The sequence below is a fragment of the Podarcis vaucheri genome (genome assembly GCF_965113315.1).
Source record: "Podarcis vaucheri genome assembly, chromosome: 3".
In the NCBI taxonomy this organism is placed as follows: domain Eukaryota; kingdom Metazoa; phylum Chordata; class Lepidosauria; order Squamata; family Lacertidae; genus Podarcis; species Podarcis vaucheri.
In genome coordinates, this window is record NC_138761.1 from 38,289,958 (window position 1) to 38,315,718 (window position 25,761).

General features: G+C 45.0%; 2 protein-coding genes across 2 annotated transcripts in view; both read left to right on the forward strand.

Annotated features, from left to right (window-relative positions):
* KIF6 (kinesin family member 6) overlaps window positions 1-2,169 on the forward strand; it is a 141,599-nt gene extending 139,430 nt beyond the window's left edge. The window contains exon 22 of the mRNA XM_082214819.1: window positions 2,081-2,169. Coding sequence (XP_082070945.1) covers window positions 2,081-2,097 — 17 coding nt within the window. The 3' untranslated portion in view covers window positions 2,098-2,169. The remainder of the gene's footprint in view (window positions 1-2,080) is intronic.
* A 21-nt stretch (window positions 2,170-2,190) lies between these two features.
* On the forward strand, window positions 2,191-25,691 carry KCNK16 (potassium two pore domain channel subfamily K member 16). Its single transcript, XM_082214897.1, has 6 exons — window positions 2,191-2,244; window positions 8,122-8,455; window positions 14,799-14,913; window positions 15,793-15,959; window positions 21,160-21,325; window positions 24,448-25,691. Exons 2-6 carry the CDS (start codon window positions 8,243-8,245, stop codon window positions 24,669-24,671), a joined length of 885 nt encoding a protein of 294 aa, XP_082071023.1. The 5' UTR covers window positions 2,191-2,244; window positions 8,122-8,242; the 3' UTR covers window positions 24,672-25,691.
* The last annotated feature ends 70 nt before the right edge of the window (window positions 25,692-25,761 follow it).

The window sequence follows — 25,761 nt, forward strand, 5'->3', positions numbered from 1 at the left end:
CAAGAAAGCATGGCCAACTAACTAGAAAAAGTGCAGATAAGACAACAAAGGGTACTCATGCCCTTACAAAAACCTAGTGGGGCTATATCTAGATCAGTTTTAGTAATTATGTAGGATGAGTTATCTGAATAAGTTATGGCGGGATCTATTACCCATCCTAGTAAGTAAGTAAGTAAGTAAGCAAGCAATTTTTTATTTATACCCTGCCCTCCCCAGCCAAGACTGGGTTCAGGGCGGCTAGCATCAAATATCAAATACATTAAAACACAATCAACACAATCAAACAATTGATTAAAATACAGCTTAAAAATTAGAATCAGGATAAAATCCTACATTGTTCAGGAGATCTATTCATGGGATAAAGGTGGACTGTGGGCACATGAAACTTCCCTTTTGTGAACTTCCTTAAATTAACAATTTTTGGGATTAACTCATATTACAACAGGAAGATTCCGGGTGGTGTTTGGGTGCTGTTCTGTCTTGTTATCAGAGACCAGAAACTATGGATTCTTTGTTAGGTTGGAGTTCAGGACCTTGGATAGCTCAAGCAGGCTATTAGCTCCAAGGAAGATAGAGGCCCTTTATGCCTTTGGAAGGGACTACCTCTCTCAGGCTCCACCCTTTGCTGAAGAGTGGGGTGCCTTAAAGGGGTAACCCTCAGGTCTGGAGCCTCACACTCATGCCTTATGTGCTGCTTTCACTGCAAGCAGAGAGGCAGGTAAGGCCTCCCTTTCCCAGCAATCTGGCTCGGGGTGCTATCTCTCTAGGGGTTCCAGTTTGAAGTAGCTCTAGCTAAAAGGACTTGTGGCTGGTAGGCTCTGGCTTAGGCCAAGTGTTGGGGCCAACATTTCTAAGGTTGTACCACTGATCTCTTGCAATCTAGCTAGAACCTCCTATTTGCCTTCAAACTTTTTTCAGATTGTCTGGATCTATAAAACCATGTACAGTATAGCTGATTTTCAGGTCCCATCATGAATGCAGGAACCCTCTGGTCCAGATTTTACAGTCAGGAAACTTTCAACTGAAGTTAATGTACCTTTCAAAGAGTTTCTTGTGTACAATACTCCCATATCTGCTGGGATAGAGTCAAAGCCACAGCTTCCAATAATATATACTCCTTTTTCTGCAGCAATTTTTCTGGCTGCAATTCAGGATCAGGATCACAGCAGGTGTTTATGAAAGTATTGAAAATAACCAACCATTTTAGAAAGATTTTGGAATTCTATTTTTGAATCAATCGTGGTTTAGGGGGAATGCTATCTGAGCACCCATATTTACAGCTCCTTTTCCTAGTGACTATCTTTCTCAGTCAATGGCTGTCTTTACACTGAATGAACAACAGAGCAATGGTGGTTCTTTTCTTCCTGCTCTAGGAAGCTAGTTGCCCAATGCCCTCTCTGGCATTGTGGAGCCTGTACTAGACTTTGGTAAATCAGTGAACTTAGGGTGATGAGAAAGGTCATATGGTGCCTAGAGTGCAAGTGAAAGATGTGCTGTGAAGCTGACTGAGCATGAGTAAAACAACATAAGCTTGCTTCAGTGTGGTGGTGAGGGTGGTGAAGAGGGCCCACTTCTCTGTGTCTATCACACCCTCAAATAGTTGTCCAGTGGAGCTTTTTCAACAGTCTGAAGTCTGTTGAGATCTACTCCAGGGAATGGCATTTTAGATCATTTGGAAGCCCATTCTGAATTGTTTACAAGGTATTTCAATGATAAAGTTGCTTACCTCAGTAGCAGTCTTGATGCCACATCTACATTCACTGTAGTCTCCAGTGAGGTGTCAACTACAACTTCTAATGTAACTTGTTGGGATCAGTTTTAGTCGATTTGGAGATGTAGAACCTTTGGTGCTGTTCCCCCACCTTCAACTGGAGGTCACTAGGGTGGTCATAACTCCAGGACTTGGATCTTGTGCTGATGCATTGAAAAAGCCCAGAAACAATTCATTGTATCACATTTCTTGCGGTTGAGAACTGTAAAGAAGAAGGTCGGTCTTTGCTTTTCCTAACATTCCTAGATTAATAATTACAAGTTTAAACCTAATGATTTGTGCCTGACACCTTTATCTTTACCCTTTCAGGATTGGGAAACAAATGAATTTTGTCATACAGCAAGCTGCCATTTCAAAATAAAAACTAGCAGTGCAGAGCTACTGCAACACCAAATGAATGGACCTTTGAGCTGCAGCTGAATTTACAGGAGGCAAAAAACATTGGTTTTGTCCAAGGAATAACATGACAAGACGTAAGCAACTGGAGAGGATATCCTAGCTTATGCTATGGGGAACCGGATGGCCATTTTATGTAGCTTGTAAAGGTTTCTATTATTTAGAAATTCTAAGAACACTTTTCCATGCCTCGCACAAGCAGAAGAACTCTTTGCCTGGGATATTTATTTATTTTTTATCCCTGGGAATCTTATGAAAGAGTTGCCCAGTTCTCCGCAGGTTGGATTTGTACATCATGTTAGGGTTTGGGGTTTTTTCTTGGCTTTGGTTTGCTTTGGCTCAGTAGCACTGTGCAAAACACAGCAATTATTTTTATCCCTCATAATTTTATTTAGAGCTGTCAATTTAATGCCAACAAACCTTTTTTTAAAATTGTGAAAAGCCAACTTTCATATATTTAGATATTATGGATTTTATTGCTAAATCCGAACTTCATTATAAAAGGAAATTTTCATAGCTGTATTTGCAAAAGAATGAGGTTGTTAGTTAAACTGTAGTCCACGGAGTCCTAGTTTGTCAAGTTGAGAGCTCTGTGTTTTTAAACTGCTGGATTATTTTTCCAAATCTGTTTTTGCTTTTTTGCATATAGGATTTTCATTATTGCCCTTGAGATGCTAAGAACCTGTATGTTTGTGGACCCTCTTCCCCTCTATTTTTGGATAATGTATGATCATCAACTATTGTTGGAAACGTTAGTGCTCAAAAATCAGTTTCTGTTCAGGGCTTTGCTGAACGATGACTGCCATATATCAGAAAATAATATGTTACTAAATACAGAAAGACCACCAAAAAAATATCACTTGACACAAGCTGAGAATTAATCAATGTGTAAAGGAAAATTGTAATGTTTAGCCTGAATTTCTCCTCTTTATGTCAGTAAAATCAACATTCTAAAACTTCTAGACCAGTGTTTCCCAACCGGTGTTCCGCGGCACACTACTGTGCCGTGAGACATTGGCTGGTGTGCCGTGGGAGGGAGGCGGGCGAGTCGGGCGGTGAGAGGCGGCGGCGGCGAGGATCCGCGTCGAGCTGGGGGCGGCTCCGCGGTGGTGGTGCCGAGCGGCGGGGCAGCACGTGCAAAAGGGAGGAGCGCGAGACAGCGGAGGAGGAGGAGGCCGGCATGTCCGGGCAGCAGCAGCAACAACAGCAGCAGCAACTCCCGGCGACGGCTCCTCAAGCCCCGCCGCTGCCCCCTCCTCCGCCCGCTATCGCCGCCACCACAACAGCCGCCGCCGCCTCAGCTGCCGCCGTCCCTCAGTCCCTCGCTCTGCTGCCTCCTCCCACCCCCAAAGCTTGGAGGTTCCCCGGCAAGGGGGAGGGAAAAAACTTTCACTTTCGTGCATCCCTCCCAGCGTGACGCTGCGCGCTGACGTCACGGGGCTGTAATGGTGGTGTGCCGCGAGATTTTTTTCATTAAACAGGTGTGCCGTTGCCCAAAAAAGGTTGGGAAACACTGTTCTAGACAAGGAGCTTTACCTCAGAGATTCACAGAATTTGCCATGGTGGACATTTGAAGTGTGTTTGCATGTATTTAACATTTGCATGCATTTTATTTGTGGGGGCTCAGTAAAGCAAAATAAAGACACATTCAGAGAAATAGAGATATGGGGAGAGAGAACAACAGCCATATGCAATTGAATGCTTTATTTTTCAAGCTGACTACACATTTTCTGCAAATGACCCTGAGCCCTGAGATTTATTTATTTTTTAAGAAAACATTTATGACCTATGGGCTATTGGCACTCAGAAGCAATATGTGTGGGAAGGAGGGTGTTTAACCTTTTCCATGTCTGTATCTTTGCCACTCCAAATTACCAGTTCCCAGTTCCTTGGCCCCTTGAGATGGGGGGGATCAAGAGAAGATGCTTTGAGCACCAAAAAGGTTGAGCAGTTCCTCTCTTACCATAGCTTCTCTGCTCTGAATTCTCCTTCCTGAAGATGCTTTCTTTCCTTCCTTCTTTCTTTCCTTCCTCTCTCTAGTATAACACAATGTGTAATGAACCAGTTTCCCAGAGGAGAGATCCTTGAAACAACCATATGACAGTTGGGTCGAAGGAAGCCATGTGAGCCATTTCATCCAACCATCTTCTCATTGCAGGAAATCCAGAGCTAGAGCATCCTCAGTGGCTCAATATAGCTAGTTCCTTGAACTTTTCCTCATAGCACCTTCCCTTCATGCTGGCAGCTATCCACATTACCCTTTTCTGAACCTGTTCCCATTTGTCTGTGGTGCTCAGAACTAGAAGTTATCCTTCTCATGACTTGGTATCTATGGTTATTTTAATGCAGCCTAAAATCACATTCGCCTTTTTTGCAGCTGCAGCGCACTACGGACATGGCCAGCCAGATTGGGTACCTTTAGAATGCAATTAGGATGAGGATCAGAATCTCCATGATGCTGAATGGCTTCGCCTTTCCTCCTCAAAACGAGAATCCTGCTTAAGTGTAGCCAAAATTCATAGCACAGCCTCCAGGATTAGCATTTGGGAAAGCAGAAAACCACTTTGGGCCTCTCCTCAAGTGAAGTCTGGGGACTACAGCACACAGCTACAATCCCAACAGAAGGCACATGAGTTACACTGCCAGTCATGTGCAGGCTATAGACCAGCAATTCATCTCCAGGCCAAAAACATAGGCACAGACATGGTATGAAGAAATGTCAGCTAGAGTTTGACAGGAGTGCAACCTGCTTACAGCTTCTTGATTGTCACTCACAAGTTTTGCTAACTTAAATTAAGCGGGTTTTAACGGAATATGCAAAATGGGTGCAGTTTGGGGAGCTCATCATCCTGGTGTTGTTTACGTTCCCTTCCAGCACTTGAAGAACATGTGGTTCTGAGTTATAAACACTGACCAGTTTGCACAAGGAATCTGACTGAGACCATAAACATGAATTGTAAGCACATTCATGCAGCAGGTGTTTAATAGGGTTACTTGCAGGTAAATATGCATAGGATTGTAGTTCTAATGTGCCATACAGAAACACATTATTTCCACACTCCTTGGAAAAATGACTTTGCAGAGCAGAAGCTACAGTTGTGAATATAGGTTTGTATTTGTCTTTCAGCCTACTTAACCACCAGTGGAAAGGCTTTCTTTGGTAAATAGTATCTCATGCACACTGAATACTAACCAGGGTGATATTAAACCAATGGCTGTGTAAACTTGCAAATATAGTAAATACTATTTATCGGTTCCAGGCAGGGCAAATTACTCTGACTCCACCTGCTTTGTTTGCAGAGAATCCCTGGGTGAGAAGAAGACTCTGTGGAGTAATAATCACCCCTCCAGCCTTATGATTCTTTATCACAGAAGTGAAGCCAAAGAAGGGTAGTAAATGAACACAATTACATACTGCTAGACCACTGAAGCCAATTTATTAAGATAGTTTATAAACTTTCAAGCCAATGCAGTGGGCAAGTCTTCCGGAGCTTTCTTTCACTGGCCAAGTGAAGACGAGCGCTAGAGATATTTGGTGACTCTCTTCTGGTACCCCCACCACCCTGAGGTGGCTGTGGCCAGGACTCCTGAGAAGGCAGCCCAGATTGTCATGGTGTATGAAGCTTCGTATGACCCACCAGCATCTGGCCAGCAGGGCCAGGAAAGGGTCTCCTGAGGTCCCTCTGGTCACTGAGAAGGATCCACCACTACACCAAGGCCAGGCTTTGCATGCCATTGAGGCCCAGGAGCACATCACTGAGGACTCATTTGGGCACTGGGGGCATACGCACAGCAGCCAGGAATGATTCTCAATATTTAGCAAGCATTTAAATAACACTCCCTTCAAGAAGCCCTGTTGTTTATCAGACTAAAGCAAAACTATAAATTAACTGTTACTGTGAAGCCTGAAAATATAACACATTGCCATACTCTTGTTCACGTAAGGAGGGGAAAACCTAAATTATGTAAATAAGGACACATAAATACAAAAGCGTTAGGTCTTTTAAAGAAACAAGCAAACATTCTGGAGGATTCTGCCCTATAGCATTTTCCATTCTGGGAGAGTATGATGGTGTCTGGCTTGTATTAGATTAGGCTTTTGAATGCACTGTCCATGTCACTGATCTGTAGATCTCAGAAAATAAAATGATTTTGTTAAATAAATGTAGTTTGAGTTAGCCAATTCATTTTCCTTTCAGGCCGCTCAGCTGGGATGCTCATCTGTCTTGCATGGGCAATTGATTCTTCAAAAATAAATACTTCTTTCTACTGAAACCTGATTATTAACCCATCTCAGGATGTATCTTATCCAGGAGCTTTGTTTAAAAAAACAACCACTGTGCAGTACAATTTATTTTCCATTAATTGATCTGTGGTGCCTGTTATTTTAACATGCTTTCAACATGATTCCTGCCATTAGAGGCAATAATCATGTCAAAAGTCATTAGAAATCATTACATTTCACCTAACAAATTGATTTGTTTCCATATCAACAAGCTGTCATTGGTTTTAGCTATAAAAATCTCCAGTACTGCAGCATCCAAACACGGCGCTAAATTCAGGGGAAGTTTCCACTTGTTTCAAAAGCCAGGCAAAATCCCAGAAACCAGGTTTTCTCCTAAACAAGATATTGCTGGTGCCACCCATTCTCCTGAATCACCACCCTCCATTTGGTTACATATTTATTTTTGGCAATTATATACCACACAGTTAGCCATGTCCTTTAGGCAGTTGACAAATTTAAACTAAATAAAATGTAAAATCAATAAGTAAAATACTTTTTTATTTATTAAATTTCATACTACCTCTCCCAAGATATTGGGTGGTGTAGAGGTTTTTAATTCACCTACCTGAGATCTTTCAGCTGGAGGTAAAACAGAGAGAATGAGACCTGAATGTAAAGGATGTGCACTAGCACAGAGCAGAGTGTGGTCCAAAGACATGTGAGCCCACCACTTTTCTGAAGCTAAGGAAGTCTGGATGTTGTTAGTGGCCTCCTGGGGATTGTATCTGCATCACCTTGGATTCCATGACAAATGGAAAGCAAGATATCAAAGTGAGCAAATAAATAGGAGCCCTAGCTCAAGATCATCAGTGTGATGCTTTCTTTGCAAGTGGTGCTCTTCTGGTTAACAAAAACCATGCGCCCTAAACGCAAAATAGGGAATTGCTTATTAAAAAAGGAACCAGGGACTGTTTTTTTGGTCAAGGATCTTCCATGTGCACCCAAGACAATTTCTGACTAACCTTGGAGGTTCTCTGCCGCTTTCTGTCCACAAAACCATTGCTTCCTTCCAGGCAAATCTGTGGGACCATCTGAGGTAAAAAAATTAACCTTTAGCCAGCTTCCCACACATACCTTAGACTGAAAGGGCAACCTAGAGATGGGAAGCAGCAACGATGAGAGATTCAGTCATGTACAAACATCAGCAACACAGAATACAGCTGAAAAGCTGGGAGGCGAACTTGTTATGCCAAGGATGAGAGTCTAGTTTGCAATTAATAAGGCAGACAAATGTGGCATTCTCCCTATATTACAACCAACAGTTAGCAGCCTTTTGGGGGCATTGGGTTTTCCTTTTGCTTCAGGACATCTTTCCTCAAGTAACGTATACTTGTACTGTTGTCTAGCAGTTATAGCAAAGCGCTGTGAGCATCACAGCTCCTGCACTTTCCCACTGGCCCTTCCACTAATATGAGCCACAGTTGATCAGTAACTTTTTATCACTATTAGCCCATCCAGGAAATTAAGATATCAGTTTCGAGAGCAGAGCCACCTTACACTTACTATTCTCTAAAACTATGTGAACGTCTTCATAGGACAGGCGGCTACAGTAGGTCTTTAGCCATAAGTGTGCTGCTCCCAGCTGAAGGAAAGATAAAAGGGTGTGTGAAATCTGTTTGCATTAGTCTCATGTTATCCAGACCTGATGCTCATAAAGCTGTTTAAACAGAATCTCAGCAGCATGAGCCGAGAATACAGCCGTGCGATTCTTCTGTGCCTCTTGGAACAGGAACATTAACCCAGTGAGTGCTCCACTCAACTAGGTCGCCTCTGCCTTCCCAACCACAGTCATGCCCTACCTCACAGTGTGCAACCGGCAGCTCAGCTGGACTCTGCCCCTGGTGCTGGGGTACCTCTTCTACCTCCTCCTGGGGGCCTTGGTGTTTCAGCTGCTGGAAAAGCAGGCAGAAGCCAAGACTCGGGACCAGTTCCAAATGGAGAAACTCAAGTTCCTGCAGAACTACACATGCTTGGATCGGCAAGCCCTGGAGCAGTTTGTGCAGGTAAGGAGAGCAATCCCAAGGAACCCAACTTTATGGTCATCTTTGCATCATGTAACTTTAATGGTGGGGTGGGTGGCTGGTGTGCAGGAAATCCTGGCATAGGATTAGAGGTTGGGATTTGGGTCTTCCACAACTTCTGATACTATGGTTCCAGAGAGGATCTGTGCCCGTAGGAACTGAAAATGGACAACAACCAGCAGAGAATGCCCAGAAGAGATAATATGATTTGGAGAAATCAGTGCTGTGGAAACACCCATGTATGCAGCAGCCATTTTGATTTGTTTGAATTTTCTCTCTGATCCCTAACCCCTTTTCAAAATTTAGCAAAGCAGCTAATATTGAGTTTGAAATTATACTACTGTTCCAGTTTCCCCTTTTCATCCCATGAATAAGGTTTTACAGTGGAGTATATGTATGTGTGTTTTAATATGACCAAAGGCTTCCTTCCACAATCTGTTTTAATGAGTTTTTAAATGCACATGTGTTTCTGGTTTCCTGTATGTCTTCCCTTCAAGGCTGCACCTTCAGTGGGTGAATATTGTTGTTTCTTAACTTTCCAGTAGTTTTTGAATAGAGAAATGTTATTCTTTCCTCTTTCCCACTCCCCCTGCCCCACCCAGAGTGGATTGCTCTGTGGAGTGTGGCTGTGTGGCCACAAGTGTGATGTCCCTCCCTCTGAAACGTTCTGTGGACATGGAACTTGTGAACAGACCCAAATGCACATAAATCTGTACCCAAATAGGTTCTGCATTCATCATCTGAATTATTTGTTGCTGTTGCTATTACTATTGTTTATATTGTTGCTTTTTGCCACAAACACTTGAGCAACTATATCCCCAAATCATTTACCCATTTCTGTTCATGCAAGAAGATTTAATGAGAAATATATTCCCTTTGTTAAGATAAAACTAAGGATGTTAAATATATGGAGTTGAGGAAACCATGCAGTGCACATCCACTGACACCTGGCTTTCCAGTTCATTACTGACAGATACTGAATGAGTTCTCAAAACCAGGCAGAAGAGTTCTCTAGATTTAAAGGGCTGTGTATGAAATAGTAAATGTAGATGCAATTGCTAAGGAATAATGAGAAATTTAATCCTTCGTTTAATTTAAAAATCTCAATTCTGCCATAAATTTTGAAATCCTGTTTCTGAGAAAACAAGCTTTTATTTCACTACTTGAAATGTTTAAATGAGTTTTCTATCATTTAGCTGTGCTCCCATTTGAAACCAGTGGTTTTGCATTGGGCATAATAATGGTTATGAAGAGTAACAGTTTACATGCATGCCTGCAATTCTCACATGAAATCCTGACACTGAGTTTTGGGGCTCTTGTGTCACTGAAACCTGGATGCACTCCAGAGTTTGGTGGGACTAGATAAATTGGGAGGGGCTGGGCTGAAGGGATGAAAGTTATGCCAGAGGATGCTGAGCCGAGCAACTTGGTTGTAGAACAAGAAGTGGAGGTTTTCTAGATAATAAGGGAGGACTAGAAATTGGGGCTTTGGGGGAAGTGGAAGACTTTGGGGCAATAGCTGATAGTAGTGAAAATAGGGGAATCTGAGATTCTGGGGTGACCTAACTAAGGAGGAAGAAATAGCACAGCAAGGAGAAAAAAGAGAGCAGTTCTCCCCAAGACAGGGGGCTTCAACGCTGAAGAGGTAGAAGGAGAGGGGGCTTTGGCCAGCTGATGGGCTTGAGAGAGAGAGAGTTGAATGCCTTATTCTTATTCTGTGAGTCTGGGGTCCATAGGGGTTGATGGAGGTCTCTTCAGTGCAGGAGCGAAAGAAAGCCTAAGAGAGAAGATGAGTTGGGAAGGGGTCCACAAGAAATGTTCTTGTGCAGAGACAGATGAATCCTCTTGATCAGCCAGAGATTGCTAGCCACTATTATGAAAAGCATTCCCTCTTAGGCTTGAGCTGGGCTCCAGAAATTAACATAGAAACAAAGACTGTAAATCCTGCCTTCCTGACAGTGAATAGGTTTAAGAAGCTTTTGAATGGTGCCAGCTGGGAAGAGTTTGTCTAAAGAATTGCAAAATGCCTTCTGGAAAAATATTATTCTGCTGTCTATATGAAATGAGGAAAAGGAGTAACATATGTTCTGGGCTCTGCTGGCAAGATCCTCAGGCTATCAAAACTTATTGATTAGTAATTGTGTGGGGGAGCAGGTGGTGGTTAATGGGAATGACCCGTAGAGGACACTATCTTGGCTATATACTTCCAGGAAGAGTCTGATGTCCTTTTACTTTTAAATTTACACATTTCTGACAGCAAGAGCTTAGACTACTTCAGAGGGTGGTGGATTCCCATTGATTGGGTTTTGTTAAGCAGAGGTTGGGTGGTCATCTGTCAGAGATTCTTTAGCTGTTATTACAGCATTGCAAGGGGTTGAACAGTTCTATGATTCTATGAAATGTATTTAATGTTGTCACCCATCCTGGAACTTTAGGGTGAAGGGCAGGTAATAAATATTTACCAGATGCTCTTTGCAACTCAGCTTGCTTGGACATGTGAGCCTGGCTTTCTGTAATGCCATAATTAACACTTCCATCTGAGGTGCAAGCTATCACAGCAAAGCTGGATATGCTTAGGGGTGCTTCATCATACACAAATTGCTATTATGTTTTAATGTTTTCTCTGGCACGATGTTTTAAACAGAAGACCCCTGCACATTGCTGTCCAAAGCCAAACAATGCAGGTCATTTGGGGAGGGGGGAGCAGAGCATTTTCTCCTCTGTTATATAAGCAGAAGTTCAGAAAAGCCATGGCATGTGCATAAATGCATTCATTAAAAGGAAACTTTTTTGATGTAGGTATGCCACAAGGATTACAGAAGTGGTTGCTAGACAAACAAAACCACTAGAGGGCACCAACATTTCAGCTACAACATAACAGCTTTTAAATATCTCTCGTCAAAATAAATAATCCACGACCTTATTAAGTAAATAGGAAATCTTATCACCACCCTTGGCTTCATACTATTGTAATCTTAGCACACTCTTTTGATGTGATGCTTCATGCTAAACCATCACTCAGCATCCTTGAGTCTGCAAGGATGAACTTTTCAGCATCTGTATCTACCGTATTTTTCGCACCATAGGACGCACTTTTTCCCTCCTAAAAAGCAAGGGAAAATGTGTGTGCGTCCTATGGAACGAATGCAGGGGGGAGGCAGGCGGAAAAAGCTCCCAAGAGCCGCACACAAGCTCCGTGAGCTCTTGCGGGCTTTTCAACAGGAGGGAGAAGGGACTCACTGGTGGCATCAGTCCCTTCTCCCACCTCCCAGAAAAGCCAGGAGAAGCCGCGATCTCTTTAAAGGGATTGCGCGGCTTCTGCCGGTTTTGCGGGAGGTGGGGGAATCCCCCCACCTCCCAGGAAAGCCAGGAGAAGTCGTGCAGCCCTTTTAAAGTGTGTGCGGCTTCTGCCGGTTTTGCGGGGGGTGGGGGAATCCCCCCGCCTCCCAGGAAAGCCAGGAGAAGCCGTGCAGCCCTTTTAAAGTGTGCGCGGCTTCTGCCGGTTTTGCGGGGGGTGGGGGAATCCCCCCGCCTCCCAGGAAAGCCAGGAGAAGCCGTGCAGCCCTTTTAAAGTGTGCGCGGCTTCTGCCGGTTTTGCGGGAGGTGGGGGAATCCCCCCGCCTCCCAGGAAAGCCAGGAGAAGCCGTGCAGCCCTTTTAAAGTGCGCGCGGCTTCTGCCGGTTTTGCGGGAAGTGGGGGAATTCCCTCACCTCTCACAAAAGCCAGGAGAAGCCGCAATCCCTTTAAAGGGGTTGCACGGCTTCTGCGGGCTTTTGGGAGAGGTGAGGAAATCCCCCCACCTCCCAGTAAAGCCAGGAAAGCCCTGTGCAGCCCCTCCGCCAAGGAGAGGCTGCACAGGGCTAAAGGGGAAGCCAAAACAGCGAGCGGAATCCATCCCGCTCGCTGCCTTGTCTTCCTCCATAGCTGCGCGCAGCCCCTCTGCCAAGGAGAGGCTGCACGGGGCTATGGATTCTTTAGCCCCACGCAGCCTCTCCTGGGAGGGAGAGGCTGCACGGAGCTAAAGGGGAAGCCAAAACAGCGAGCGGGATCCATCCCGTTCGCTGCCTTGGCTTCCTCCATAGCTGCGCGCAACCTGTCTGCCAAGGAGAGGCTGCACGGGGCTATGGATTCTTTAGCCCCACGCAGCCTCTCCTTGCCGGAGGGAGAGGCTGCACCGGGCTAAAGGGGAACCCAAACAGCGAGCAGAATCCATCCCGCTCGCTGCCTTGGCTTCCTCCATAGCTGCGCGCAGCCCCTCTGCCAAGGAGAGGCTGCACGGGGCTATGGATTCTTTAGCCCCACGCAGCCTCTCCTGGGAGGGAGAGGCTGCACGGAGCTAAAGGGGAAGCCAAAACAGCGAGCGGGATCCATCCCGTTCGCTGCCTTGGCTTCCTCCATAGCTGCGCGCAACCTGTCTGCCAAGGAGAGGCTGCACGGGGCTATGGATTCTTTAGCCCCACGCAGCCTCTCCTTGCCGGAGGGAGAGGCTGCACCGGGCTAAAGGGGAACCCAAACAGCGAGCAGAATCCATCCCGCTCGCTGCCTTGGCTTCCTCCATAGCTGCGCGCAGCCCCTCTGCCAAGGAGAGGCTGCACGGGGCTATGGATTCTTTAGCCCCACGCAGCCTCTCCTGGGAGGGAGAGGCTGCACCGGGCTAAAGGGGAAGCCAAAACAGCGAGCGGGATCCATCCCGTTCGCTGCCTTGGCTTGATCCATAGCTGCACGCAACCCCTCCGGTAGGGAGAGGTTGTGTGCAGCCTGTACGCTGCTCTTTGGGGCTGCGGGGGAAAAAAAGATTTTTTTCTTGAATTCCCCCCCTAAAAACTGGGTGCGCCCTATGGTCCGGTGCGCCCTATGGTGCGAAAAATACGGTATCTGCTGGGTTTCTCTGCTGACGCTTTTCTGATTTCTGTGGCACATGAAGCTGTTTCGTAAGGTTAGGCATTTTCTTGGGCCACAGCCAATGGCAGATTTGGCTTACCCGAAACACAGCATTGGAGTGTTTAATCACAAATAGTAGCGTACATGGGCATAGCCAAAGGGGAGCAGGGGGGCAGCTGCTTCCCCCAAATCAAGTAAATCAATAAAAAATACTTGTGTTTCTGCCCCCACCAACATAAATCCTGGCTATGCCCATGGTAGTGTAAGACCTTTAACACAGGACTAGGGAATCTGTGGTCCTCCAGATGTAGCTGGATTCCAACTCCCATCAGCCTCTGCCAGCATGGCCCATGGTGAGGGATGGTGGGACTTCAACAACACCTGGAGGGCCACAGCCCAGCCCTGATTAAATTGGGGTGGGGTAAGAAATTGAGGGAACCCAAAATTGACACATTTGCTCATCCCCAACTGTGGCTCTCCAGTTGCTATGAGACTCTAGCTCTCACCAGCCTCAGCCAACATGGCCAATGCTCAAGTTGGATGGGAGTTGTAATGCAGCAGCTGGAAGGTCACAGGTTTCTCCTCTCTGCCTTAGAGTGAAACAGGCACAGCAGGGAGCAAGCATGTCAAGGACAATGTCTGGGACATCAGCAACCAGGTAGTTAGAACACAGTTGACACTATGTATTTAGCAGGTATGTCTCCCCTTCTTTGGGACGCGGGTGGCGCTGTGCGTTAAACCACAGAGCCTAGGACTTGCCGATCAGAAGGTCGGCAGTTCGAATCCCCGCGATGGGGTGAGCTCCCGTTGCTCGGTCCCTGCTCCTGCCAACCTAGCAGTTCGAAAGCACGTCAAAGTGCAAGTAAATAAATAGGTGGGAAGGTAAATGGCATTTCCATGTGCTGCTCTGGTTCGCCAGAAGCAGATTAGTCATGCTGGCCACATGACCCGGAAGCTGTACGCTGGCTCCCTCGGCCACTAAAGCAAGATGAGCGCCAAAACCCCAGAGTTGGTCACGACTGAACCTTTACCTTTACCTCCCCTCCTTTTCCCTAATACACTTTGGCCCAGAGCAGATGCCCCTTCCATTAGCCCGCTCAGATCAGAGTATTGATCACAAAGTGCAGGAGCAATGCAAAAGCATATCTACAGTCCAGACAGTTCCAGCGTTAACCAAGAAATCCTTGCCAGGAAACCATTTTATGATTTTTTGCATATACAGAGCCACTTTATGAAGCTATGTGAGTATGTTGGTGTATCAAGAAGTGCTGCTTACTTTGGCTCATTGACCGTTGTCCTTTTCAGCCCTGCTACAAAAGCAGCTGTTGACAGACTGAACCTGTGGCCGCATAAATGTGCTTTACTCTCTGGCTGGTGAGACTCTCCCAGTTCATGATGTGACAACATTCTTCTATTCCTCCCCCTGTAAATGATCCCACTTCAGGTCATTATGGAAGCCTGGGAGAAAGGTGTCAACCCTGAAGGGAACTCCACCAACCCCAGCAACTGGGACTTCAGCAACAGCTTCTTCTTTGCTGGAACGGTGGTCACCACCGTAGGTAAGGTGAGCTGGGTGTTTTGCGGGAGGTTCCCCCCAATAAATCTTTCCTTGTTGGAGTTCTGCAAGATTTTCAGTGAAGTACTGTATCATCTGTGACTGATGGTACAAAGCGAACCTGGCAAACCTGCGTCAGAAGGGTCTCGGGCGTTGAAAGATGTATTTAAAAAGCCATATATTCAACCAACGCCTATTTTTATGCGTACGTTTTCCATGACTAATTTTCTGGTCCTGTAGGATGGAGTGTGTGTGTGTAGTCAGTTTTGCATGTGCTGAAGTCTATGACGTGCATTCCAGCAGTAACTTGTGCCAATCAGAACTGGTAGGGCATTAGCCATGGAGACCAACAGTAGGTGGAGCCACAACTGATGACAGGCAGAGCCAACTCATTCTAGTTTTGTCTCCAACCTCTTCCCTGTTGGAGGCAACACTGAAACTAAGAAAGAGGAACTGGTGAAAAGGGTCATCCCCAGTAAAAAGGCAGGCAGGTGGGGTTTGGGTGAGATTGGTGGGGCCCTATTGGACTAGCTGCCACTATTGCATACTCATGGAAGTCTGAAAGTGTATGCTTTGTAAATATACAGCATGAACCAGCCACTGCTCTGTAGCATTTCTACCCTCGCCCACCAAGGAATAAGTCCCATAGAATTCAACAGAGTGTGCTTCTGAGTAGACAGCTACATGCTGCCCACTTTCCCCCAACAAGAGAGTGACAAATGTGCTTCAAATAAATGGGGTGCAGGGTGTCTGTAACTTCATCTGGAACTTGGGATTAGTCACCCAATATAGATGACTATTCCACGTCCGATGTGGTCAAAGCAAATGTTGAGCCCTGTTAAGTCAGTGTGACTATTTTCAATTCTTTTTGCTTTTCTTTCAGGTTATGGGAATTTGGCCCCCAGCACAGTCCCAGGGCAGGTCTTCTGTGTGTTCTATGCCTTGTTTGGAGTGCCCCTTAATCTGGCATTTCTCAATCAGCTGGGGAAAGGGCTCACCATTCACCTGATCAACTTGGAGAGATGGGTCCACAAGCCAGGCCGAGCTCAGGTACAGATGCTTGTTCAACATTGATACCCTTTCCTTGCTTTTCAAAGGTGACTTTCATGTATCATTTTAGGACAGGCAGGGGTGCCATACAGATTATAACTCATACAGATGTTGCTTCCTCGCCTGTGACGGTAATTGGCTGACTCAGGACTTCAGGACAGGGATGTACTTGAATTTCCAAAAAAAGAAGAAGAAAGCTTTAAATTGAACAGATACAAGTTGCTTGATTGCAAACACCCATGGCTGCTATCAAGTCAGTTCTCTGTTCTGTGTCATTTTCTCATTTACCAGAACCTATTTCTGCAAACCACCATAGAAAGAATGTGTCAGACGCCATTTCAACAAATGCAGTTCAGGCAGTCCTATAAATGTAAAGGATCCCTCATATGAATAATAACAAATGATTCCAGATGGTCTGTGGCCCCAAGAGAAAATGTTGGAGGAAGCAGGCAAGGTTTCGTGGAAGGAGATGGGGTCAGAGTTGGGTGGTGATGATGTGCAAAATGAAAGTAATATAAAAACAGGCTTGCCAGAACACAGTGACAAATGAAGATGACAGACATGACAAAAGTATTTTTTTTTTAATTAAAAAAAATCTTTAACAAGTGGAAACCACCCTACCCCTCAAAATTTGTAGAAATTTATTTTAAAAGGAACAAACTTCACCACCCAGTAAATCTAAACTATTGAAAGGTCATCAGGATGAGTGGTCTGTTCAAGTTGAATGAGACACTCAGTCTTTCGTGGAGAAGACAAATTGCAGGAAGGTGTAATTGCTTATGGAAGTATAAGGTAAGCTGAAGAGAAACCTTTGTTTTACTGAGAACACTGGTGCCTCAAGACAATATTGCCCCATGGAGATAGCCATCAATGTTTCCTGTCAGTAGAACTTAAGTTGCACAGTTAATTCTTGGAACAAACCAAAAAAATCAATTGCATAAAAATGAAGGTGACCCCTGCCTGGGTAAAGTAGGCCACACTGGAAGCACCAGAAACCAAAGATTTATCCAGGCAGACAGCAACACGTTCCTCCATCCATCCAACCAACCAAAAGGCATGGTCACAATTCAAGGACACATCACAGCCAGGCAAAAGCACTCAAGAGGACCTGAGGCAGGGCCAGTGAGGAGTGTGGTCTGGGGAGTTGGCATAGCCTGGGAAGCATCCTAAGTGGCCTGAGATTCCCCACCCTTGTTCTAGAAGGTTCCAGGTTGCATACCAAGGGAGCAGGAGGGGCCTTCTCCATCCTCTTTCCATTATCTTTTTTGCTCTGGGATGCTGGACAATACCTTGCTCTGAATACATGTCCAGCACCGGAAAGACAATGAAATGTTTGTCAGACGCATTCTGCTCAATCCATACCTACTCATTTGAGTGCTACATATCCTCTCTCCTTATACAACAATTTCCAGGGTGAATTAAGAGGGTCTGAGGAAATTTTGAGTAGCTGTCAGCAGGGGCAACCATATCTGATCTAGTGAACACCTGATCCAGCACAAAGTGGGAACCAGGCAGGTCCTCATGACTGCACACTAAGCTTTGGAGAAATCATCTCCAGTGCAGTGCACCCTCACCCTCTCTTCTCCCAAGTCTTGGATCTGGAATAAGGGTAGGGGGTTGTCCCTGACCTTGCGCTGGACTCCATAGACACCCAGAAGCAAACAAGACTTCTTGCTTGTTCCTTGGACCTAACCAGAAATTAGAATTTACCTCAACCCTTGAGTCAGAGACTGGGATCAGGCGCTGTAGCAACCAAAAAATTCAGCTAAACCTCTAGGGCCAGGCAAACTTTGTAGATGCCTCCTCTGAATTACACAGGGATATTCCAGGAGACAATTGTTTGTGCTTGTTCTAAACTGTGTGGCCCGTACCACACAAAGGAGCCTTTTCCCTCCTGAGAAAAACAGATTTCATGTGGTGTGTGTTTTTAAAATGAGCATGTTCCATGACTCCATGACAAAGGAAAAAGACATGCAAGAAAAAAGCCATTTATAAATCATTGTTCCCAGAAATAGCAGACACCATCAACCCAACCCAAATCTCTGCCTTTGGAACTTAGGCTAGAATCACTTACATAGCAGTTTGTCACACTGGACTCAAAGGGACTTAGTCACAAGTAAAAATGTATAGGATCGCACTGTTAATCTCTCACGATGTAGCAAGTTTTGAAATCCTGGAAGCAGGATGAAAGACTGTAATTTCAAAAAACACAAATATCAGAGAGATTATTCATATTATTTCCCAGTATAGTATGCTTTCTAGGTATGACTATGCAATTTTAGAGGGAAGAACATTTTTTGGTATATTCTCAAAGCAGGTTTTTATTCCACTACTACTTTCTTATTTAGAAGGAACAAAAATCCTACCTGACAAAATTCAGGGGAACTGCAGATTTTAAAACTTCTCTAGTTGCCTCCTAGTCCATAAACTTTGCCTCTTTTGCAGGGAAAAAAAACTGCATATGAAAGTTATTGTGGCTAGTTGTATCAGCAGTCCTGTCCACTGCATTCCTAATTAACTGTTTCCTAACTACATAAAATGTTTTCTGGAGTCAGTCTTGGATCCCTGTTCTGCACCACCAATTGTCTATTGTGAAGAATCTGTCTTCACATGTTCTTGACTCCCACTCCTCACCTTACCAGACCCTTGCCTTCTGTTTCTTTTTTAACAAGTTCCTATCTGTTATTCTTTTTAACAAGCCCATTCTCTGTGGTTTTAATATGTGATCAAGGTTGATCATAGGTTGCATCCAATGAAGTCGTCCCATTAGCTAAAGGACTTCTGCCTGCACAGCAGGAAGAAGAAAACAGATTAAGTCATGGTTTGATAAAGATTTATAGAATGCTAGGAGTGAGTTGTGGAGGAGGCATTCATTAATGCTAGTTGATTAAACTTCTCTAGCCCTTGTGAGCTTGGAGGGGGGATACTCCTGTCTAGACATGGAAAGGGACACAAATTCTGTCTTTTCCTACTTTTGTCTTTTTGCTGTATAAAAGTCAGTCTCCTGGATACATGGTTAAGAGGCTAAGGACCGCCATCATTTACATCTGGGGAGAGGAGCCTCTGACCCATGGTCCAAACTTGGCCTGCCAGGCTTCCCCATTTGGTCTGAGAAGTGGTTTGGGGCAAACTACACCCACCCACCCTGCACCTGACATACATATATGATGTCAGGTAAGGGCAGGGCTTCAAAGGAACAATTGGGAGCTTAAAGTGAGTTCCCAGTTGTTCCTCTGCTGGAGCAGGGTGTTCTCTAGAGAGAGTGCATTCCAGCAGAGGAAAATGGCTTCCATTGACTGAAAACCACTTTTCCCTTCAGCTCTGTTCCTTGAACTTGCAAAAAAAAGGAGGCTCGGTGAACAGTATGGGGCTGTTTGAAAGCCCTTTTGTAAACAGTCCTATGCTGCTCTCAAAGGGGTTTTCAAACAGCCCCACACTGCTCTTTGAACCTCTGAAATATGGAGGTTCAAAGAGCAGTGTGAGGTTGTTTGAAAGCCCATTGGGAAGTGGCCCTGTGCTACGATTTGAACCTCCAGTTTTAGGGAGTTTAAAGAACAGTATGGGGCTGCTTGCAAAAGGCCTTTCAATCAACCTGCACTGTACTTTGTAGTCCTGAAAACAGAGGCTTCAAAGTACAGTGGTACCTCGGGTTAATTCGTTCTGGAGGTCCGTTCTTAACCTGAAACTGTTCTTAACCTGAGGTACCACTTTAGCTAATGGTGCCTCCTGCTGCTGCCACACCGCCGGAGCACAATTTCTGTTCTCATCCTGAAGCAAAGTTCTTAACCTAAGGCAGGGGTCTGCAACCTGCGGCTCCGGAGCCGCATGTGGCTCTTTTACATCTTCGCTGCGGCTCCGGAGCGGTTACTAGCGAGGGGAGGAGGCGCATTGTGCGGCCCGACACTCCTCACTGTGGCGTGCGCTGTACTGGCTGTGACGTCGCATGGCTGTGTTAGTCACGCACCGTCCCGACGTCACCTTCCCGCCCGCTGTCAGATCGTGGCTCCAGAGATATATTTGTTTTAAAGGTCGCAATGGTTTTGCGGCTCCCAGTTGTTGTTTTTTCTTCGGAAACGGGTCCAAGTGGCTCTTTTTGTCTTAAAGGTTGCAGACCCCTGACCTAAGGTATTATTTCTGGGTTAGCTGAGTCTGTAACCTGAAGCATCTGTAACCTGAAGCGTCTGTAACCCGAGGTACCACTGTACAAGGTCACCTGACATCATAGTGACAACAGATGATTGACAGATGGGATAAGAATCTGGCCTACCAGCCAGAAAAGGTTCCCCACTTCTGATTTCATAGAATCATAGAATCATAGAATCATAGAGTTGGAAGAGACCACAAGGGCCATCGAGTCCAACCCCCTGCCAAGCAGGAAACACCATCAGAGCACTCCTGACATATGGTTGTCAAGCCTCTGCTTAAAGACCTCCAAAGTAGGAGACTCCACCACACTCCTTGGCAGCAAATTCCACTGTCGAACAGCTCTTACTGTCAGGAAGTTCTTCCTAATGTTTAGGTGGAATCTTCTTTCTTGTAGTTTGGATCCATTGCTCCGTGTCCGCTTCTCTGGAGCAGTAGAAAACAACCTTTCTCCCTCCTCTATGTGACATCCTTTTATATATTTGAACATGGCTATCATATCACCCCTTAACCTCCTCTTCTCCAGGCTAAACATGCCCAGCTCCCTTAGCCGTTCCTCATAAGGCATCGTTTCCAGGCCTTTGACCATTTTGGTTGCCCTCTTCTGGACACGTTCCAGTTTGTCAGTGTCCTTCTTGAATTGTGGTGCCCAGAACTGGACACAGTACTCCAGGTGTGGTCTGACCAGAGCAGAATACAGTGGCACTATTACTTCCCTTGATCTAGATGCTATACTCCTATTGATGCAGCCCAGAATTGCATTGGCTTTTTTAGCTGCCGCGTCACACTGTTGGCTCATGTCAAGTTTGTGGTCAACCAAGACTCCTAGATCCTTTTCACATGTACTGCTCTCAAGTACATGGATTTACATGGATCTTTGCTCCATGGAAGAGGTTTTTAAAAGCTCCACTGGGGGGGCTATAAAGCAGTATGAAACAGGTATGAAACGGTATGAAACAGCCTTTCGGTAGCAGATCTGAAAGACCAACCAGACCAAGTCATGCCAGGCAGAAGCATAGTTCTTCTTAAATGTCATTTCCCTTCTCATGTTTCTTAGGTGGTTCAGACTCTGACAATGGGATTCTTCCTGATGGTTGGAACTTTGCTTTTTCTGGTTTTCCCACCCATGATCTTCAGTTACGTGGAAGGCTGGAGTTATGGAGAAGGCTTCTACTTCACCTTCATCACCCTCAGCACCATTGGATTTGGAGACTATGTAGTAGGTAATAGAAAGGGTGGTGGTGGTGACATATTCTGCCCCTGAGATCGTCCTCCTCTCCCAATTAACTTTGATCAGGAGGAACTCTAATGAAATCCAGGAATGTGATCACACTGCAATCAGTGCATGTAACATCTAGATTATTCATGACTTCTCTGCTGAGGCTGCAAATAAGTGCCAAAATTGATTCATTCATGCATTCATTCACTAAACAGTGCTTAACCAGCTCTATTAAGAACTACGGAGTTATACTTTCAAGGAGGAAAAGACATTGGTTTAAAACATGCTCTTGCTTAAATCACATGCACTCCAACCAACTTAAGCATCACACCAATGACAAAGTGAACTAATAGCAATGGCCATTTGCTTGTGATCAGGGCTGGCCCTACAATGAGGCAGAGTGAGGCAACTGCCTCAGGTGGCAGATGTTGAGGTAGGAGGAGTGACCAGGGATTTGACTGCATCCGCTACACTAGCTTGCTGCCCTCAAGTGCTCTGGGGAAGGGCCCCATCTTGTTGTTCACTTCAGACAGCAAAATGTCTTGAGCCAGCCCTGCTTGTTTACTGTGGCCATGAGTGAGTCCAGTGGCGTAGCGTGGGGGGTGCAGGGGAGGCCGGCCGCACCGGGCGCAACCTCTGGGGGTTAGGGTTAGGGGGCGCAAATCCACGGGTTAGGGGGTGCAAATCCATGGGTTAGGGGGCGCAAATTACTTGCCTTGTCCCGGGTGCTGACAACCCATGCTACGCCACTGAGTGAGTCTCCTCATTTATAGTGATAGGAACAGTTCCACACTAAGCAACACAGGACTGACAGAAGAGTGCTCCCTTTCCCCTTCTGTTATTGTTATTTCTCCCACTCAGTCCTCCAGTCCTGAAAGGAGTAACTGGAATTTGAAGTGTCTTGCTGGATCAGACCAATCAGGTCCATCTGGTCCAGGATTCCATCTGTAACATTCACCAGCCAGATGCTTCTGGAAAACTTATAAGCTGAGCACAATGGTGACAATCCTACATTTACACAAGGCATATATAGATGGGGGGGGTTGGGGGGATTTTCGTATATACACATAGAGCCTGAAATATGCTCAGCCAGGCTTCACAAATCATGCAAAAAAAATGCTGTTCCTTCCATGTCCAAAAAATATTGTGTGTTTGGTGCCAAGCTACACAAAAACATGTTGCGAAAAACCATGTGCTGCAAAATGGCACAGTCAAGATGACTTAACACACTATTCATAACATGGGAAATGCCTATGGTGGTGTTTTGTTTTGTTCTGTTTTGTTTTACTTTTAAACCTGTGTTCATAGACTGCTATAGGAGCTGACAACATTACGTGGTCTTCTTTTTGGAAACAGGCATAAATGCTTGTTCCTTGTTCCTCGTTGTATTTGCTTTGGAAGAAAAGGATTCCTTGAGATTGCCATTGATTTGTGCAGTAAGAAACTGCAGTCTGTTCTGTTTATTTATAGACACACACACAAAAACCCTTCCATGCATAGGGAAGCTTATTTCACCCTAACTCTTTGGTTCCTCTTTCCCCCTCAAGTACCACTTCCTGCATCTCTGGTTTGCATTCATGCAGAGCCAGCAACATGTGAAACTTTCTTGCAGACTCATCTGCTTTTCCTAAATCAGCTTACAGGACTAAGTTGAGGTCATGTGTATCCCAAATTGTTTTCTCTTGGCCTGTCAGGGAAGAGGACACAGCTTAGTGGTAGCACATATGCTTTGCTTGCAGAAGGTCCCAGTTTCAATCCTCCCCCATGCCCCACCCCAGAAACTCCTGTTAGAAGAATTAGGTAGCAGACGATAAGAAAAGCACCTTTCTGCCTTACACTCTGTAGAACTATTGCCAATTGGAGCAGATAATGGTGGACTAGATCAGGGGTCAGCAAACTTTTTCAGCAGGGGGCTGTCCCTGCTGTCCCTTAGACCTTGTGGGGGGGCAGGCTATATTTTTTTGCAGGGGAAAGAGAAAGAATTCCTATGCCCCACAAATAACCCAGAGATGCATTTTAACTTAAAGGACACATTCTACTCATGTAAAAACACACTGATTCCCAGACCATCCACGGGCCGGATTTAGAAGGCGATTGGGCCGAATCCAGCCCCTGGGCCTTAGTTTGCCTACCCTTGGACTAGATGAACACAGATATTCTGGCATTAGACAGTTAATTAATGTATGCACCATGATTTTAAAAATCGTTCGTCACACTTTAACCCACAAAGCACTGGAATTCTTGATGAATTGTAATTTGGTTGTTTTATGCTGTACTCTTCCTTTGAAGTTCCTTGGTTCCAGAATGACAACCTTAAGGTCATTTACAGGGTGTTCTGGAAATGTTCAGAATGTTCTCCGACCTGCCCAACTATTGGTGTTAATGCAATGATTTCAGCACTTACCACTAAGGGTAAAAGTTTGCCTACTTAATTTACAGTCAAGCTCTACTTATCTCTGACTGTAACTTTTTGCATCCCATTGCCACTGAACTCCGATTGTATAATGTCCTCCTTTATATAGCTGCCAACTATGATTTTACTTTCATGCAGCTGATGAACTGGGCTTGAACCGATGAAAGCTTATGCCGTTATTAAATGTGTTAGTTTTTAAAGTGCCACAGCAAGACTAATTGTTTTAGCTGCAAGCAACTAACATAGCTAGCCCTCTATAAATTTTTCCTATGTTGCTGTCATCAGAGTAGCAAAGTTCAAGGACAATGATCTGGTGGCTATGGTAAGGATAGTTTCATGTAGATCTCATTCATGCTAACAGTAGAGCTGGTGGCAACATTGGGGATGGTGAGTAACAGTATGGGAAAGTTGTAAACCTAGGGAAAGTAAGAATGGGCATAATCCAACAGACCACACTGTAAAGGCAGAAAAACCAAACCTATCCTAGGCATGCAACTCATAATGCGTGTCCAGGAAAATATCACATCACTTCTAATCTGTGGACAAATGCACACAGGTGGAATGCCAGTTAACAATCTTGCATGGTTTTGTACACATGTGCATATGAGTTGTGTATGTGTGCATGGTGTTCATTGTGTTGGCATATATTCCTCCCAATTGTAGAGAAACCAAATCTTACTTGTGGGTTTTCTTGGTTTTTTCTTTCTTTCTAGGCACAGATCCTAATAAGCATTATATATCAGTGTACAGAAGCCTGGCAGCAATCTGGATTATTTTTGGCTTAGTCTGGCTCGCTCTGATCTTTAATCTGGGAGCTGACCTGATGGAGAAATTCCTGCAGCTTAATTGGCAGAAGTCTGGCCCAGGCACTGCAGAGACAGCTGTCACCAAATTAGAGGACAACCCTGATCAACCCAGGATCCATATCCCTAGCTGAGAGTGACTAATGGATAAGCAACACAAAAAACCAACAAATCTCTTGTCCTTTCCCTTATGCCTACAAAGTGATGTTTGTGGGCAAGACATCTTGCATCAAATACTGTACATAATGAGTGGGTCACTTCATAAGGGAAAGGAGATTTTTTGGAAACAGAAGAAACCCTTTGACAATATGTACAACAAACAGCCCAATGAAGCCTTTGGAGGAAAACGAACTGAAAGTGCCAATGCCACATGTTTTCCACACATCTGATTCCTTCCGCAAATATACAGTCTACCATTATACCATATCATCTTGTTTAATTCAATTCAGCATTTGGGCTGATGGATACCACTGTTTCCAGCAGGAGCAAACCAGCTGGCTACCAAGGTTGCAACACACCATTTGTAGAGATTCATTTTCCCTCCAAAACTGATATTAAGAGAAACAAGGGAGAGTCACTGCTATCTGCTTTTGTGTTTTCCTTAAGCAAACTGTAATCTGAAATCTCTCAAGTGGTTCTGATCTTTGTGGATAGAACAAGATTTAGATGTTCCCAGTTCCACATGTTAAGTTTGGGACAGGTTCTGGTCTCAGGTTTCCAGACTGCCAACGGAAATTGTTCCCTCCCCTTCTTCCATTACCAGAGACAGAGAAAGGTAAACCAACTTATTTTATCCACTGCCATTGCTACAAATTTGAGGGTATTTGTAGGTTTAGGTCCTATGATCCCCAGAAATCTACACTATCAATTTAGGACTCCTTAAGCCTACAATGGACGTCTTCTCCCCTAGTGGGAAGAGAGATCAAGATTCTAGATGTCAAGTCATGCTAGGCCAGCCAGCATTCAATAGATTTCCTTCCTCCTGATCTTCTGGTAAGTGTGGATTGAGCTAGGTGACTACTGGATAGCAGTAATGTGTGAAAGGTTAAACTTTTGCTTAGCACATAGAAATGCCAGTGGCTAAAACAAATGAGTGGGAAATAGATTTCTACATTCAGCAGTGAACCATGAGGGCAAATAAAATGTGAAAGACATGCTTCCTCCTGTCCCTACTTCTGCTGATGGGAGAGGGAATCACCTGTGTGCTACATTCTGCATACTTCT

Coding starts and splice junctions, on each gene's coding strand:
- KCNK16 (XM_082214897.1), top strand. CDS start 8,243: ATGCCCTACCTCACAGTGTGCAACCGGCAGCTCAGCTGGACTCTGCCC. Junction 14,914..15,792: donor AACGGTGGTCACCACCGTAG/GTAAGGTGAGCT, acceptor CTTTTCTTTCAG/GTTATGGGAATTTGGCCCCC. Junction 21,326..24,447: donor ATTTGGAGACTATGTAGTAG/GTAATAGAAAGG, acceptor CTTTCTTTCTAG/GCACAGATCCTAATAAGCAT.